The following is a 14,848-nucleotide window of genomic DNA, read 5'->3' on the forward strand; positions in this document are numbered from 1 at the left end:
TCATCACAACTTCTCTATACAGCTGGGTTCATCAACCATTACTCCTTCGAGGACAGCCAGAAACCTAGGAGTTGTGATGGATCATCAGTTAAGCTTCACTGACCACATTGCTACAACGACCCGGTCCTGCAGGTTTGCCTTATACAACATTAGGAAGATTCAACCCTTCCTGTCAGAGCAAGCCACCCAGCTTCTTGTCCAAGCTCTCTCCAGACTGGACTATTGTAGTAGTAGGAGTAGTAGCCCTTTATTGTCACTAGTCACAAGTACCAGCGAAATTAGCCATCAACCTGTCCATACATACATACATACAATATGACAGTGGGTTAGACAGGACAGGAAGACAGGGTATTTGAGGAAGAAATAAGTACAGCATAACATTAGGTAAGTGAGGAGAAAAAAACCAACACCCAGACTATGCTCCTTATGGGAGCACAGTATGAGAACAGGAAAAACACCTCAGCACAAAAAAGCACATAATCAATACACCATAGACACACGACTTTGCAGCTGGGTACGGAACTTGGGGTGGTTGAGGTAATCCAGCCCAGGCAAACAGCCATCCGGTCCCAGCAGCTTGAAAGCGCCGGTCACAGACCCGCCTGCCAGACTGGAGGAACAAAGCGGAGAAGGCGGGGGATGGGGGTTGGGAGGGTGAATGCATGTCTGTATATGTGTAAGAGTTTGTGTATGTGTAGGCCTGGAGAGTTGAGACTCTCTCTAGATTCCTCAGTCCGCAGATTTTACAGCGTCACAGCAAGTTGCCATGGAGACGTCCTTGGTCAGGTCCTAGACAGAGTCAACAATCAGCAGGTGTCTGTGGGAGAGGCTGGAGGAATGCAAGAGAAGTCAAGCTGCCCTGCTCGCCTGGGAGATTTTTGTCATCCAGCCAAAGCTGGTAAAGAAAGCCAAAAGAAGATAAGATACCAGTTGTTTGGTCTAGTAGCCGCATTTATTTTCACGGTCACTATGATTTTTCATTGTCCATTGGTCTCCAAATTCTCCAATTTCTTTTCCAAATCCGTGAGCTTCTTCATGATGTTATCCATATTGCGGTTAATAGTCTCAGTCTCAATGCTGACCGCTCTGCCCACTACTTCAATCATGACGGGCAGCCTTGTGAGGCTTTGGACGGCTGTTCCCGTCTTCTTAATTTTCCGATAACCCAGGGCAAAGCCTAATCCAATCAGCAGAAGACCTGTTATCATGGTTCTGAATAGGTAGATGTCTTCAATGTCCTCCACGGAAAGAGTCGCCAGACACACGACCCGCCAATTCGCCCACGCGTCCATCGTGTAGCCAGCTGCAAACGTTCCGGCAGGGCAGTCAGGTTCCCCCAAACCCAGGCTTCTCGTCGAGAAGATGGTGTCAATTGCGTTGAGAGACCAGTTTAACAAATCCATATTCCAGTTTAGGAGAGCAGTGCAGAGAGAGTCTCTCAAGTAGACAAGACAAGAGAAAACAAGCGAAGCAAGAAAAGGCAGGGAGGAGAGGAAAGAAATGCGACCGCCTCCGTTGAGAGCAAGAGAGTAGAATTGTAATGCTCTCCTGGCTCTTCCTGCATGTGCTCAAGCCTCTGCAAATGATCCAGAATGCAGCAGCGAGGGTTGTCTTCAATGAGCCAAAAAAAGCTCATGTTACTCTTCTCCTCATCAGGTTACACTGGCTACCAGTAACTGCTCGCATCAAATTCAAGGTACTGATGCTTGCCTACAAGACGACCACTGGCACGGCACCAACTTACCTAAACTCTCTGGTTAAATCCTATGTGCCCTCCAGAAGTTTGCGCTCTGCAAGTGAACGACGCCTTGTGGTGACATCCCAAAGAAGTTCAAAATCACTCTCACGGACCTTTTCCTGGACTGTGCCCAGCTGCTGGAATGACCTCCCAATCTCTTTACTCATTTTCAAGAAACATCTTAAGACTCATCTTTTTTGCCAGCACTTAACCAACTAATACTAGCACTTTTCTTGTCTTCCACACACACACACACACACACATACATCAGGGGCGCCCCCAAGGGGCGACGGCCACCCCTGTATAAACTCTGGCCACCCCTGTGGCCACCCCTAGGATTATTTGCAGTGGGTAAATTAATTTAAATGCAGAATGTAAATTCACAATAGTTTAAGAAGTGAAAAAAAAGTGCAGCACCTGCTGCAGCCCACAGTTTTGCATCTCTGAGCAACATTAAAATGTTCATGAATGAATCAACCTTTAAATGATTCGGTTCAAACGCAATGACTCACTTATTAACAGTGACTCGCTGCCACCTATTGGCGGTTTTAATTTCACATTTTAGGTACCTTTTCATTTTTTTTTGTATTTTCAAAAATCAGTTTTCAATGTTTTATCTTTAAAATATCAAAACATTATTTATTCATTTGTAACTGCAGGTTAAAGTATTCCATGTTCCACGGAGCTGCATTAAACAGTGTGTAAAAACATCTTAATGGCACCTCAGATGCAGCTTCTGTTTTATCTGCATTGCAAAGATCAATTGTGTTGATACTGATTGCATTTGCTTGGTAACAGCCCAAATGCAAGTATTTGACCTAAAAGATGGTGCACACTTTTAGAAACAATGATGCAAAGGTAAAAAAAAAAAAAAAAAAAAAAAATCAGGTGTCAGCACAATTAAAAATAAGATATCAGCACAATAACACTCGCAAAAATAACACAAAATAGTCTAATTATCGTTATCGATAAAATCCTAGAACTCACAGAGATATAACTTTTTGTCTATATTGCAAACCCTTTTTTTTTTTTCTTAATTTTAATGTGCCACCCCAAAATTTACTGTGGCCTCATTCGGCCACCCCTGTTAAAATTTTCTGGGGGCGCCACTGATACACATATATATATATATATATATTAGACTAATTGAGACTTGCCATGGCACTTGTATACTGTTGTTGTTCTCTTGTTGATCTGACTGCTTCTATTGTTCTCATTTGTAAATCGCTTTGGATAAAAGCATCTGCTAAATGATTAAATATAAATGTAACAACCTGATCAACTCTATGTGAAGGAGATGTGGTCACACCAGATACTGACTGGGGTTTGGACCCCCCCCCAATACAGTAAAACTGCACATTCTAGAGTGTCCTTTTATTGTGGCCAGCCTAAGGCACACCTGTGCAATAATCATGCTGTCTAATCAGCATCTTGATATGCCACACCTGTGAGGTGGATGGATTATTTCGGCAAAGGAGAAGTGCTCACAAAAATAGATTTAGACAGATTTGTGAACAATATTGGAGAGAAATAGGCCTTTTGTGTACATAGAAAAAGTCTTGGATCTTTGAGTTCATATGTATATGCTTTAATCATTAATCTAAAATGTACAGTTGTATAAACTCTACATATTACTGATTTATTTACATCTTTATAATGAATTTATAAAATGTATAAGAAAGTTGTGTTGGAGAACATCAGAAATCTGGCTCTGAGTTTTGAGCATATGCCTGTCAGAAACGATCAGAGAAGTGCGCACCTGTTCATGTTTTCTGTCATCATGTGTCTGTACACATGGCTTTGACCTCGGCTACAGGACACACGTTTGACACCCGAATGTGAGTTTTACTCTGAAAAACAGAACACATCTGCAGTGCTGGCTCTGTTTAACTGCTGTTTACATTCACATGTCAGAGTTTTAGGGGTCATGCTCACTTAACCCTTTGGGTACATGAAGATGGGAGTTCTGTAAATATAACTGGTGCTTTTGCCAAATAAGTTTGTGATTGCTGCTATGATTTGCACATATTTGTTGTTGTAGTGTTTCTAATGCTCTGGAGCCTTTACACACATGCAGTGCTGCATATGAGTGTGTGTTGTGTGGTCCACATCGGTCAGCACGTCCCAGCCTCTGCCGGTGTCTTTTATCATTACAAGCATCTCAGCAGATCCCCAGACTCTTTCATCTTAATGGCCTCCATCTTCTAACGCAACAAAACTAACAGGAACAAACAACTCACTTTCATTTCCTCCACACTGAATCACTCAAAGTGATTTGTGAGTTTGTACTCCCAGTTGTGACTTGTTAACATTAAATTACACAAACCCTTTCCTCATTGGCCAACACAGTTTGAGAAGTGTAGGTCTTCCTGAAAGGACACTGATTCAGAACATGAATGCAAAGGAGGTTTGATCTGATTCAGATGAAGTTAGTCGCTGAATGAAGGAACTATGAGTGTAAATACAGCTCTGAATCTGTGAAGCCTGCCTCAGTATAAACAGTAACATTATGAGATTACTTGTTAAAGTTACAGTTGCAGTTATGAGAAACAAAATTGCAATTGCAATATATATATACTCACACTACTTCATATAAAGTCACAATTAAATACAATTTTCTAGTCCATTTAAGATTTTAGAAGATATTTTACAAATTGCTGTCCATTATTATTAAAGAAGAAAGTTTTCCAACACTTCCAGTGATCGCAGATGCTTCAGGTAAATCCTTCATCACAAAAGAAGCCTAAATCTGGACTACTGTAAATTAATCTGGTTATTCTGGATATCATATGACCTGAAGTGAAGCAAACCTGAAGTAACCCTCCTGTCAGCTTCTACAGGTCAGTGCTGTTGAACTGAGCCCAGATGAGAAGCTTTTATTTACCCAATAGGCCTTTCAGCAGACTTTGAAAGTAGTATGGTGTTTACATGACACACACATTGCCTCAAAATACAAGACAGATACATTTAACTAAGACTATTGAAGCGAGTGAATTCCACTATTTGACATTTCCCAGTCGCTCCATCTGATAGTGTGTAATAGTTTCCATTGCAACTGTTTTTAATTCTGCAATTGTGGTCTGATTGAACGCTGTACCAGTGTGGATCTACAGCACAGTTGTGTGACGTGTGGTGTCTCATACTCAGTATTTGTGCTCCGCCTTTAACCCATTCAAATGCACACACACACTGTGAACACACACCTGGAGCAGTTGGGGGTGTGATTCCTTGCTCAGGGGTCTCTCCTCAGTCATTGTGTTGAAGGTGGAAGAGAGTACTGGTCATTCTCCCACTCACCAACAATCCCTGCTTGTACTGTTACTTGAACCCATGACCTTTGGGCTACAAGTCTGACTCTCTTACCATTAAGCCACAACACCACCATTTCCCCATCCAGCTGGGATCAACAGCTATACCCCATCGAGTTTGGACAGAAACCTTGGTGTAATCTTTGATGATCAGCTGACCTTCATAGGCCACATTGGAAAGACTGCTCGATCTTGCAGGTTTGTATTGCTCAGCATCATAAAGATCAGGCCCTTTCTAACAGAGCATGCTGCACAACAAGGCCCTTGTCTTTTCTAGGCTGGATTACTGCAATGCTCTTTTGGCTGGACTTCATCAAGCACAATCAAACCTTAAAAATGCAGCGGCACGACTGGTCTTCAGAGAACCCAAAAGAGCCCATATTACACCTCTCTTTATCTCCTTGCACTGGCTAACGGTTGTGGCTCGCATTAAGTTCAAGACATTGATGCTTGCATAATGAACAGCCACAGGCTCAGCACCTGTCTACTTCCACTCACTGTTATGAATCTATATCCCGTCCAGAAAAATCACTTTCCAGAACACTCTCCCTCACTGTTCCTGGCTGGTGGAATGATCTTCCCATCCTTCCTTATCCGGAATACTAAATCCCTGACGATGTTCAAGAGACAGATGAAAAACCATCTCTAGTGTCAACTATTAATTGCATCTTAATAAAATGTGTATTACGAGCATTTCCTTTGTTTATTTGCCTCATTATTATGAATCGCTTGCTGTGCTCCTCACTTGTTGCTAAGGATAAAAGTGCCTGCTAAAGGAATAAATGTGAATGTTAATCACATGTGTTCAGCAGGTTTGTTGTCGCTCCTCTGCTCTCAACCCGTCCCGAGTCTTTGTCTTTAGTGTGTGTGTGTGTGTATGTGTGTGTAATCCTCAAGCAAACACTGAAAGACTGTGTGAAGCTCAGCAGGTTCGTGTGAGTGTGTGTGTGTGTGGGGGGTGATTAAGAGTGTGTGTGTGTATGAGTGTGTGTATGTGTATCCGGCCCCCATTTACATCCTCAAATACTGAAAGAGTGTGTGAAGCTCAGCAGGTTGGCTTGTGTTTGTGTGTGTGTGTGTGTGTGTGTGTGTGTGTGTGTGTGTGTGTGTGTGTGGTAAATGTGGACCGTTCTGTCTGTCTGTGAAGCGGGGGTCTCACACATCTACAGTATCAGCTGCTCTTTGTCAATCCTCTCCACATCCGTCCCAAAGCATCCTCTGATATTCAGCTTAAATCACACTGAAGTTTCGCGGGCAGAGAGGTCAGTAGTGCTGTTCAAATGTATTTATAGCTCCTTTCACAATACACATGGTCTCAAAGCAGCTTTACAGGAGCAGAAAGAGAAATGGAGAAGAAGCACATTGAGTGAAGCACAGCTCCCGTCGGACAGATCGACTGTGTGCTGGAGGATGAGATGAATCTGAACCTGTTAACAAATCATTCACCCTCACAATCAAATTCCCTGATCGTCTGGATTCCTGTAGAAATGAATGGATTTCACAAAAATCTGTAAACGTGATCACAGCTTTACATTATACTCATTCAGAGGAGAGTGAATAAATGAATCAATCAATAAACAAAACAAAAATCATTTGTAAAATCTGAAAATCAGAAATGACATGATTAGCGCTCCTGAATGATTTGATACTGTATTTACAGTAGTTATCAGTGGTAAATATCACTATTGCTAGTATTACCTGTGACTCATCCCACAGACATTTAATACATATTTGTATTTGAAATAAAATTCCTAAATATTTAATTTTAATTAATATTATAAACTATTATTTGATGGATAGCTTTCTCCAGGATCAGAGATCTGTTTTGGCCACGATAGGCATTTTATTAACTGGTAAATGAGACCGCCGGTCTTTGGAGGAGAGAGTCAATAACAACACATTCATGTTTGAGTGGAAACTGTTGAAACGAGGCCAGAAGGTTTCAGATCTCAGATGAGAAACATTATTGTGAAAGAGCCTGAAGGTCTCTCTGGATCTAATGATGGCGTTCCTCTGACGCTGACGTCTCCTGCATCACATCAGTTTCACAATGCAGGAGTAATTACTTCACTGTGTTACTCCTGGCATCATCTACTGTACGAGTGTGTTAAGCCATACAGATTCACATGAACTCAACACCAGCGTGTTCTCTTGATAGGTGTTGATCTCATGATCTTCAGGCAGTTGTTCTCTGCAGTTATTTTCATCTCTGTGATGGGAAGCGCAACTCATTCACTGTAACCAGTTTCTAAAAATCCCTTTAAATTCACATGCAAAATGACAAAGTATTGCATGAAACATATTAAAATGATTTCCAAAGCTTGGAAAATGCATGCATTTAGATAAGTGAAAAGACTTGAGAAATGAAACAGGGTGTGACACAAACACAGTCTTGCTTTGTTTAAATGGTTTGTGGGAAGTGTTTATATAATGATACACAGACGGCCTTCAGTCAGGAATATTATTAATGTCAATCTGCTCTTTGAACAGCTATAACTTTTTATCCTATAGTTAAAATCCACAACATTTGCATTCATGAAGGGTTTGCATGCTATGGAAGAAAATAAAATAAAATAAAAGCGATACTTTTATGTTGCATTCTTTTTCTTTCTTTTTCTTTCTTTTTCTTTCTTTCTTTCTTTCTTTCTTTCTTTCTTTGTGTCACACCCTGTTCTGAGTTGTTTATACTTTGCAACACTGAGTTCTCTTCTCAGAATTGTACATTTACATCTCAATATTTGGTTTCTATCACACATTTCTGACTTTGTTCTTCTTCTTCTTTTTTTTAACAACATGGGAGAACCGGGCTTCCATAACGTGTGGCTAATTAATGCACTTTTCTTTTTTTTTTTTGGAAATTTGGAAACAAATGAAAATTTTAAATAAGAAATTACTGAATAGTCCAGTTAGGCGTGTGTTTGTACAATAAAAAGTGCACAAACACACTGTCACTTCTCCTTTCACAAGTAAAACACTTTAGGGGTAAATAAGGTCCAAAGGTGTGTCTTTGAAAGGATTCTGTGCCAGTGACAACTTTTCTACTTTTTTTCCTTCTTTTTTCCAGAGAATGTATGAGATCGCTGTGGATGTGGTTGGTTTAGTCTGCCAGTGATTTGCCGTGAGGGAGTTACCTTTAACTGCAAACAGTGCTCCTTTAGTTATTGTTGGGTATTTCCCTCTCGCTGTGGTTAAACTCATCCAGCAACATGTTTCCACAGAGCCACACGCGTGTGATTCCATGACATCAGTGAGCCGTGAGTCTGCTGTGCTGAAGTCTGAGAGCTTCTAGAAGAATCCCACACACGCTGTAGGTACAGGCTTCATTATTGGTGTGATGCAGTCATGGTTAGGGAGACCAGCTGAGGATCTGGAACTATTAAACCATCAAAGGATCTGCTGCTGTGACGTGCACAGACTCATGACTGAAACCTTCAGAAGAACTCAAGATGACAAGCGGATCCACAACAGAGAATGAGTTCAACTAAAGGACTGAGCACAGTCTCATCCACTGCATTTACTGTTTTAATTAAAGAAGCAGCACCTTAAAATGACACACAAGACATCAGATGGTAAAAAGATTTGAATGTTCTTATTCACTTATGATTTTGTACTCAATGTATATGCACACATTTATAAATTTGGGGTCAGAAATATATTTATTGATTGATTGATTGAAAGAAACGGATCAAAAGTGACAGCAAAGACATGTTAGAAAAGATTTCTATTTCAGATAAATCTATCTTGATCATCTCTGAGAGTAAATGACAGCCTGCTGTTCAGAGACCACACACTGTGACCATGTGACCGCAGAAGTCAAACCGAGGACTGTGCAGTGATGCTGAATAGAAGGAAATCATTCTTCATTCATTTACAGTGCTACATATTTCACTGTTTTTACTCTATAAATGCAGCTTTGGTGAGCAGAAGAGACTTCCTTCAGAAACACTCTGAACACTCGTGGATAACCTCATACTGCTCAAGTACAAAGAAAGGTTTGGCCTGAGGAGGATTTTAGGATATGTCTTATCAGAAGTGTCAGAGATGACGAATGGCAGTGACGAGAAGAGCTGTGAGACTGAGTTTGGGTTAGTGAGGTCAGTCAGGTTTCTCAAGGCCATGCGCAGACCGCTTATCTCAGCTCTATTTGAGCACTGTATCTGTATGACCTCTGACCTCTCAGGGAATGGCTGGCCGTGTTTAAACACATGTTTGACGAGAAGTGTTTGATTTTCAGCTCTGTTCATGGGTCAGCACATGCTGGACTTTTCTCTGTGGACGAACTTACTAAAGGCAGATTTAAAGTGAATGAGTGTGTGTGTGTGTGTGTGTGTGTTTGTGTGTCTGTGTGTGTGTGGCGAGTGTGTGTGTGGTGTGTGTGTGTGTGTGTGGTGTGTGTGTGTGTGTGTGTGTGTGTGTGTGTGTGTGTGTGGTGTGTGTGTGTGTGCGCGTGTGTGTGTGTGTCTCTGTGCGTGTGTGTGGCAAGTGTGTGTGTGTGTGTGGCAAGTGTGTGTGTGTGGCAAGTGTGTGTGTGTGCGCGTGTGTGTGTGTTTGTGTGTCTGTGTGTGTGTGTGGTGTGTGTGTGTGTGGCGAGTGTGTGTGTGGTGTGTGTGTGTTTGTGTGTGTGTGGCGAGTGTGTGGTGTGTGTGTGAAAAGCGGTGTGTAAGCGTTAAGTCTGGTCTCCTGTGGAGTGCATCAACAGTCCTCCTGCTCCTCTGTTTACAGTGTGACCTCTTCAGGAAGAATCCTGATCATCTTTGTTCTCTTGATGAAAGCACCGTGACAGCAGGCCAGTCTCTCACTGGAATTACTGAACGCATGATTATTTGGAGGAAATGTTACGTCTGTTGTTGTACATAAGGATATTTACACACATGTGTGTACCAAAAAACAAACCCAATAATAAACCCATGAAGGGTTCTCCTAAATGAATGAAGTTTGCGGTTGCTGGTGGTTTTGGAGCGTGTCAGACAGGGATGTGAATCTTCTGCTCAGTTCAGCTCAGCAGCAGCTGATAACACAGAAGCTGTGTGGGGTCCGTCTGCACATCACTGAAGATCTCCTCGTGCTCCAGACGAGTCTACAGAGCTGAAAATAAACCTCTCTGTTCTGAGTCACTCCAACACACACACGTCACACCATCCTTTATTAGCATTACTCAGATTTATGGGATGCTGTCATGTTCTGCTCTTCATTTGTGCACTAAAGACATCATAGTTTCATCTGTACCTTCATCAAAAAGAAGTCTGCTTTATTGTATTGAACGTGAACTTTTAGTGTACTTCATTAAAAACTACTTGCAGATCATTTATATAAATTAAATAAAAATAATTTTGTGAACAGTAATTTGTCATGCTTTTAGAGTTCACTTATTTCGATGCATAAATTAACATACTAAAGCAGATGCAAAGTTTTACTTGAACCATATTTTAAAGACAAGATAAGTCATTATGAAATGACACAACGATGTGCTGAAGTCCTGCTTGTGGGAGAAAAACACAAATTCAGCTAACTGCATTTCATACCTGTAAATTTAAACTACATCTTCATTTATTTGCAATCATTAAGAGTATGAAAATATGTTTTTGTGGTTATAAGTACTCGTTAAAGGTATGCTAAAATGTGCTTCTTTTGCATTGATCAATGAAAATGTTTTCCAGAAGCTGAACTGAATGGCCTCTAGAGTGTCTCTGCAGACATCTGTCAAGCCTCCAGAGAAAATGAAAGAATGCCTGAGTTTCCAGCGGTGTTCTCATGACTGAATCAGCACTGAGTCACGCTGCAGCTCCACCGCTTCACACCACACACACACGCTCACATCTCAGCCTTACACACTCTATTTTCATACAACAGCACCGTATTACCATGGAGATCTTTCCTTGAGCAAGTTAACCTACTTTCTGAAGCCCAGAGCGAGTCCCTGCCACATGAACTAAATATCTCACTGATGAAAGGACATGTTTCAGAATCGTTCAGAAACTGACGAGGTTGTGATGCTTTCAGTTTGTTTTAATGAGAAAATCACTGGAGCTGCCTTGATCATGTCATACAGCATCTTAGAGACACAAACCCCTCAGACTGTGCCCATAACTGCAGTATGTCCCTGATGCTGTGTGTTGAAGGAATCTCTGACACAAAACACTGAACACAGCAGCTCTCGAGTCTGTGTCGGACGAGGGTTGTGAGGTTTATCAGGACCTGTGTCGCTGCTGTATCAGGAATTCATTCCCTCTTATCTTCTGAACCTCACAGATGATGATGGATGAGGACTCAGAGACAGAGCTTCTGCTGCAGGGATCCTAGACATCTAACATCAGCACAGATGAACTCATTTATTGTGCTGACCGCTGAGGGAATGTGAGTCAAAGTGAAGAAATCCTCCTCACAGAGTCAGTGGTTTGCACAAGGTCTCCTCACACTGAGTAATGTCTTGTTTAGACAATAAAAAACTAGGTCTCAACTCGATTCCATTAGCCAGACTACTAGGGAGAGTTCATCCAGAAATAAAAATACTGTCATCAGTTACTCACCAACATGTTGTTTCAAGGCAAGACAGACTTTTCTTTCCTCCGTGGAACACATCTCCAGTGCGATATTTTGAAGAATGTTCATGCTGCTCTTTTCTATGAAACTACTAAAGGAATAGTTCAGCCAAACATGAACAGTAGCAGAAAATATCCTTACCCTCAGTTCATCTGAGATCAACACATTTACATTTTTGGCTGAAATATTCTTTAATGGACTATCAAACGTTTTTTCATTTCAGTTCTTCTGATGCCATTTGAAAGCTTGAATTGAACTGAATTTAATTAAATTTAATTGAAGCTGTTTCACTTATGTGGGAAGCAAAAACCAGTGCCTTGTAGCACCACACATATTTATTTATTTATTTTTTCTCAGAAAAGTAAAAACAAAAAAATAATTTGCATAATGACATCATCCATAATAAAATAAAATATTAATCTACCAATTTTAATGCATCAAATTTGAACATTCATAAGCAAAAAATCTGTTTACTATTTGTTGCTGTAGATGGTGTAGCACCCTTAAAATATGCCAGCAATCTTAGGAAAGTCCCTGTCATTCTCAAAATTGAAAAAAACTAATAAATAATAAATAATGCAGATCCTCTGAGAATTACCACATTCACTATTGAAGCAATACACCGTCAGCTGTCTGGAAACTCCTCTAGAATCAGGTGAGACATGTCTGATGATTTAAGTGTTAGCTGCAGCTAATGGCCATTAAATACACGAATAGCGTCCAGTAAAAGAGTGCATGCAATCCCTCCTATGCATGTCCAGCACACATTGAAAAATACATCACCAAACCAGCTCAGTGGACGTTATCAAAGCTGGGCCTTTCCCTCATCAGATCCTGGATCAGATCCACTCCTAACCACTGGTTTCAGTCTGGAACAGAACTGTTTGTTGTGAATGATTAGCACTGAGATGCTGCAGTAATCACAGAGACACTCTCTCTTAAACACTGTGCTGTGTTTCATGGAGAACATCTGCTTGAGAAGACATGAGATGACTTAGGATTTCAATGAAATCATTTACATTTTAGTCATCACAGTGTTATTCAGGTATTGAGTGAACTTAAGAACCGACATGTAGTAGAAAAGAAAATCAGATCTCAGAGTGAGTTCTGAGAAAAGCTCTCGCAGCATTGGTTTAATATTGTAACAGATGTAATGACATCCATACACTTTTGTGTGTTTTTTGGGACTACTGTACATTATATCTCTGTCTGTAGCTGCACACTACTTCATATGTAGATTGTATTCATCACCTCGCAGCAGAGGTCTGTGGTGAAGCCGGTGTGTGTGTGTGTGTGTGTGTGTGTGTGTGAGGTGAGGGGCTGGAGGAGGTGGGAGCTCTGCTTCAGCTCGGAGTCGTATTTCAGTGTGTGAGGGACTCTGGACGAACTGAGACTGTCTTTGTTCACGTGGAGCTGCAGGAGAAGGGTCTGTGTCTGTCTCTACTGTGCATCATGGGGCGAGCGAGAGATGCTTCGCTGCTGAGGTGACTGAGCTTCTATACTTCATTCATTTGCTTCTGAGAAACATCTCGCATCATCTCCATCTTTATTTCTCCTCAGCAGAGTGTGGTGCTGGAGTTTCATCACTGTGTGCCTCTGCTCTTCTGCCTCAGGTATGACACATCACTCACATGTTTGCGAAATCACAGCTAACGTGTTTATGTGCTTTATACATTCATACAAGCTGCAGAAAGTAGTTAGAGGTAGGTGCACGACTCGTTCTTTTAAGTCAGATCTTTTTTAGTGAATCGGTTCGCTGTTGAATCGTTCCGAGCGGTTCTAGAGAGTCATTTAACCGAGAATCGGCTCTTTTGGCGCGCGTCACACGCTGTTTCTGTCGTGTGAACTGGGAGTGAACTGAGAATCTGTTACTTTAATAACCGATTGACAACAGAAATGTTACACATGAAACATAATGGAGATGATGACACGTGTGTCTAATAAACGAAAAGGAGTTGATTTTAATAAACAACAGCATTTTATTACTCGCAAAATCTTTTTTTCTTTTCTTTTTCTTTTGTAGTTGAGAGATTTAAATTAATTTTAGGAGCATATTGCAAAAGATAATGTTTAGTTTCTAAATGATTGTTTTAATCATGGGTGCAACACGTATTTACAAAACACATACTAATAAAACATAATGGGAAAAACCGATATGTGATTTATTTGGGTGTTTTAGAGCGTGTGAACTTCGTCATGGTCACGGGATGACGTAATTACGCCATGACATTATATATGTATATATATTTTAACCGATTTGAAATGAACTTCCACTGAGTCGATTCGCATAAACGAGTCAAACGCTTATAAAAGAACCTGTTCCATTCCTGTGCTAATCTGTTTCACAGACCACTCAGTTATTTTAACCAGTTCCCGTTTTTGTAAGCTTTACTCTACTCTAAATTTAAGATTTATCTCATATCTGTATGATGGTGAAAATTATTCTCTGAATAAAAAAAGTATTGCATTTCCCTGAGAAGCTGTGCGCTTTTCCTTTCACCTCATATTATTTTCATCATAACAGTTTTGCAAATGAACACAAAGGTTCTTTGGGGAATGCAAAAGATTCCCTAGTGAATGTAAAAGCATTAGTGATGTTATTACTGTGTCCCTTTAAGGCTGTGGTTCTCAGCTCTGGTCCTCCAGGTCCTCTCTCAGAGTCCAGCTCCAGCTCTAATCAAACACACCTCACAATCTCATCCAGGTCTGCAGGATCACTGCACACTCTCTGGAGCTGAACTCTGCAGGACTGGAACTCAAGGGACAGAGCCATGCTTTAACAGGAGAAGAACAATTATGTCTTATCCCCCGCTAAAATACTGCCTTCGGAGACAGCATCCCAAGACAGGAAGGCATCAAGACATGTCCAATTATAAATTCTGCTTTACTTCCTGTCTCTGGACTTCCTGTTCTTCTGAACTAATTTTGAAGGCAATCTTTGATATCCCACAATCCTCTGCATTCCATTGCTTGACTGTTGAGCTGAAGATGGTGTCTGAAAGTTGCATTTGGTAGTCAGTTTGTGTGTAAATGTGTTGCACTTTTGATGTTATTTCTAGCGAGAAATCGGTATTATAGTAATCAAATATTTGTTTGTTTATGTAGTTGTGGCTCATTAAACCGTTACGCTGCCTCCAAAGCCTCTCTGAAATTAGGCAGATATTTCACACACATCAGGGTGACCCCTGCAGAGTCCAGCTCACCCTGATCAAACACAGCTGTGCTCTCATGATCTTAATTAGGTCTGGGCTGAGCTGAGCCT

The 14,848-nt window shown here is 41.0% G+C and overlaps 1 protein-coding gene across 5 annotated transcripts in view; it reads left to right on the plus strand.

Moving 5' to 3' along the window:
* Positions 1-12,955: 12,955 nt before the first annotated feature.
* The window catches only part of LOC127946137 (collagen alpha-1(XV) chain), a 50,765-nt gene continuing 48,872 nt past the window's right edge, over positions 12,956-14,848 (plus strand). For 4 of the 5 annotated variants that reach the window (XM_052542457.1, XM_052542458.1, XM_052542460.1 and 1 more), the window contains exons 1-2: positions 12,962-13,070; positions 13,147-13,199. In XM_052542457.1, coding sequence (XP_052398417.1) covers positions 13,039-13,070; positions 13,147-13,199 — 85 coding nt within the window. In that variant the 5' untranslated portion in view covers positions 12,962-13,038. Of the gene's footprint in view, positions 13,071-13,146; positions 13,200-14,848 lie in introns of all 5 variants that reach the window. The other variant, XM_052542459.1, reaches the window with a different exon arrangement.

The sequence above is a fragment of the Carassius gibelio genome, chromosome A24 (assembly GCF_023724105.1).
Source record: "Carassius gibelio isolate Cgi1373 ecotype wild population from Czech Republic chromosome A24, carGib1.2-hapl.c, whole genome shotgun sequence".
Classification (NCBI taxonomy): Eukaryota; Metazoa; Chordata; class Actinopteri; order Cypriniformes; family Cyprinidae; genus Carassius; species Carassius gibelio.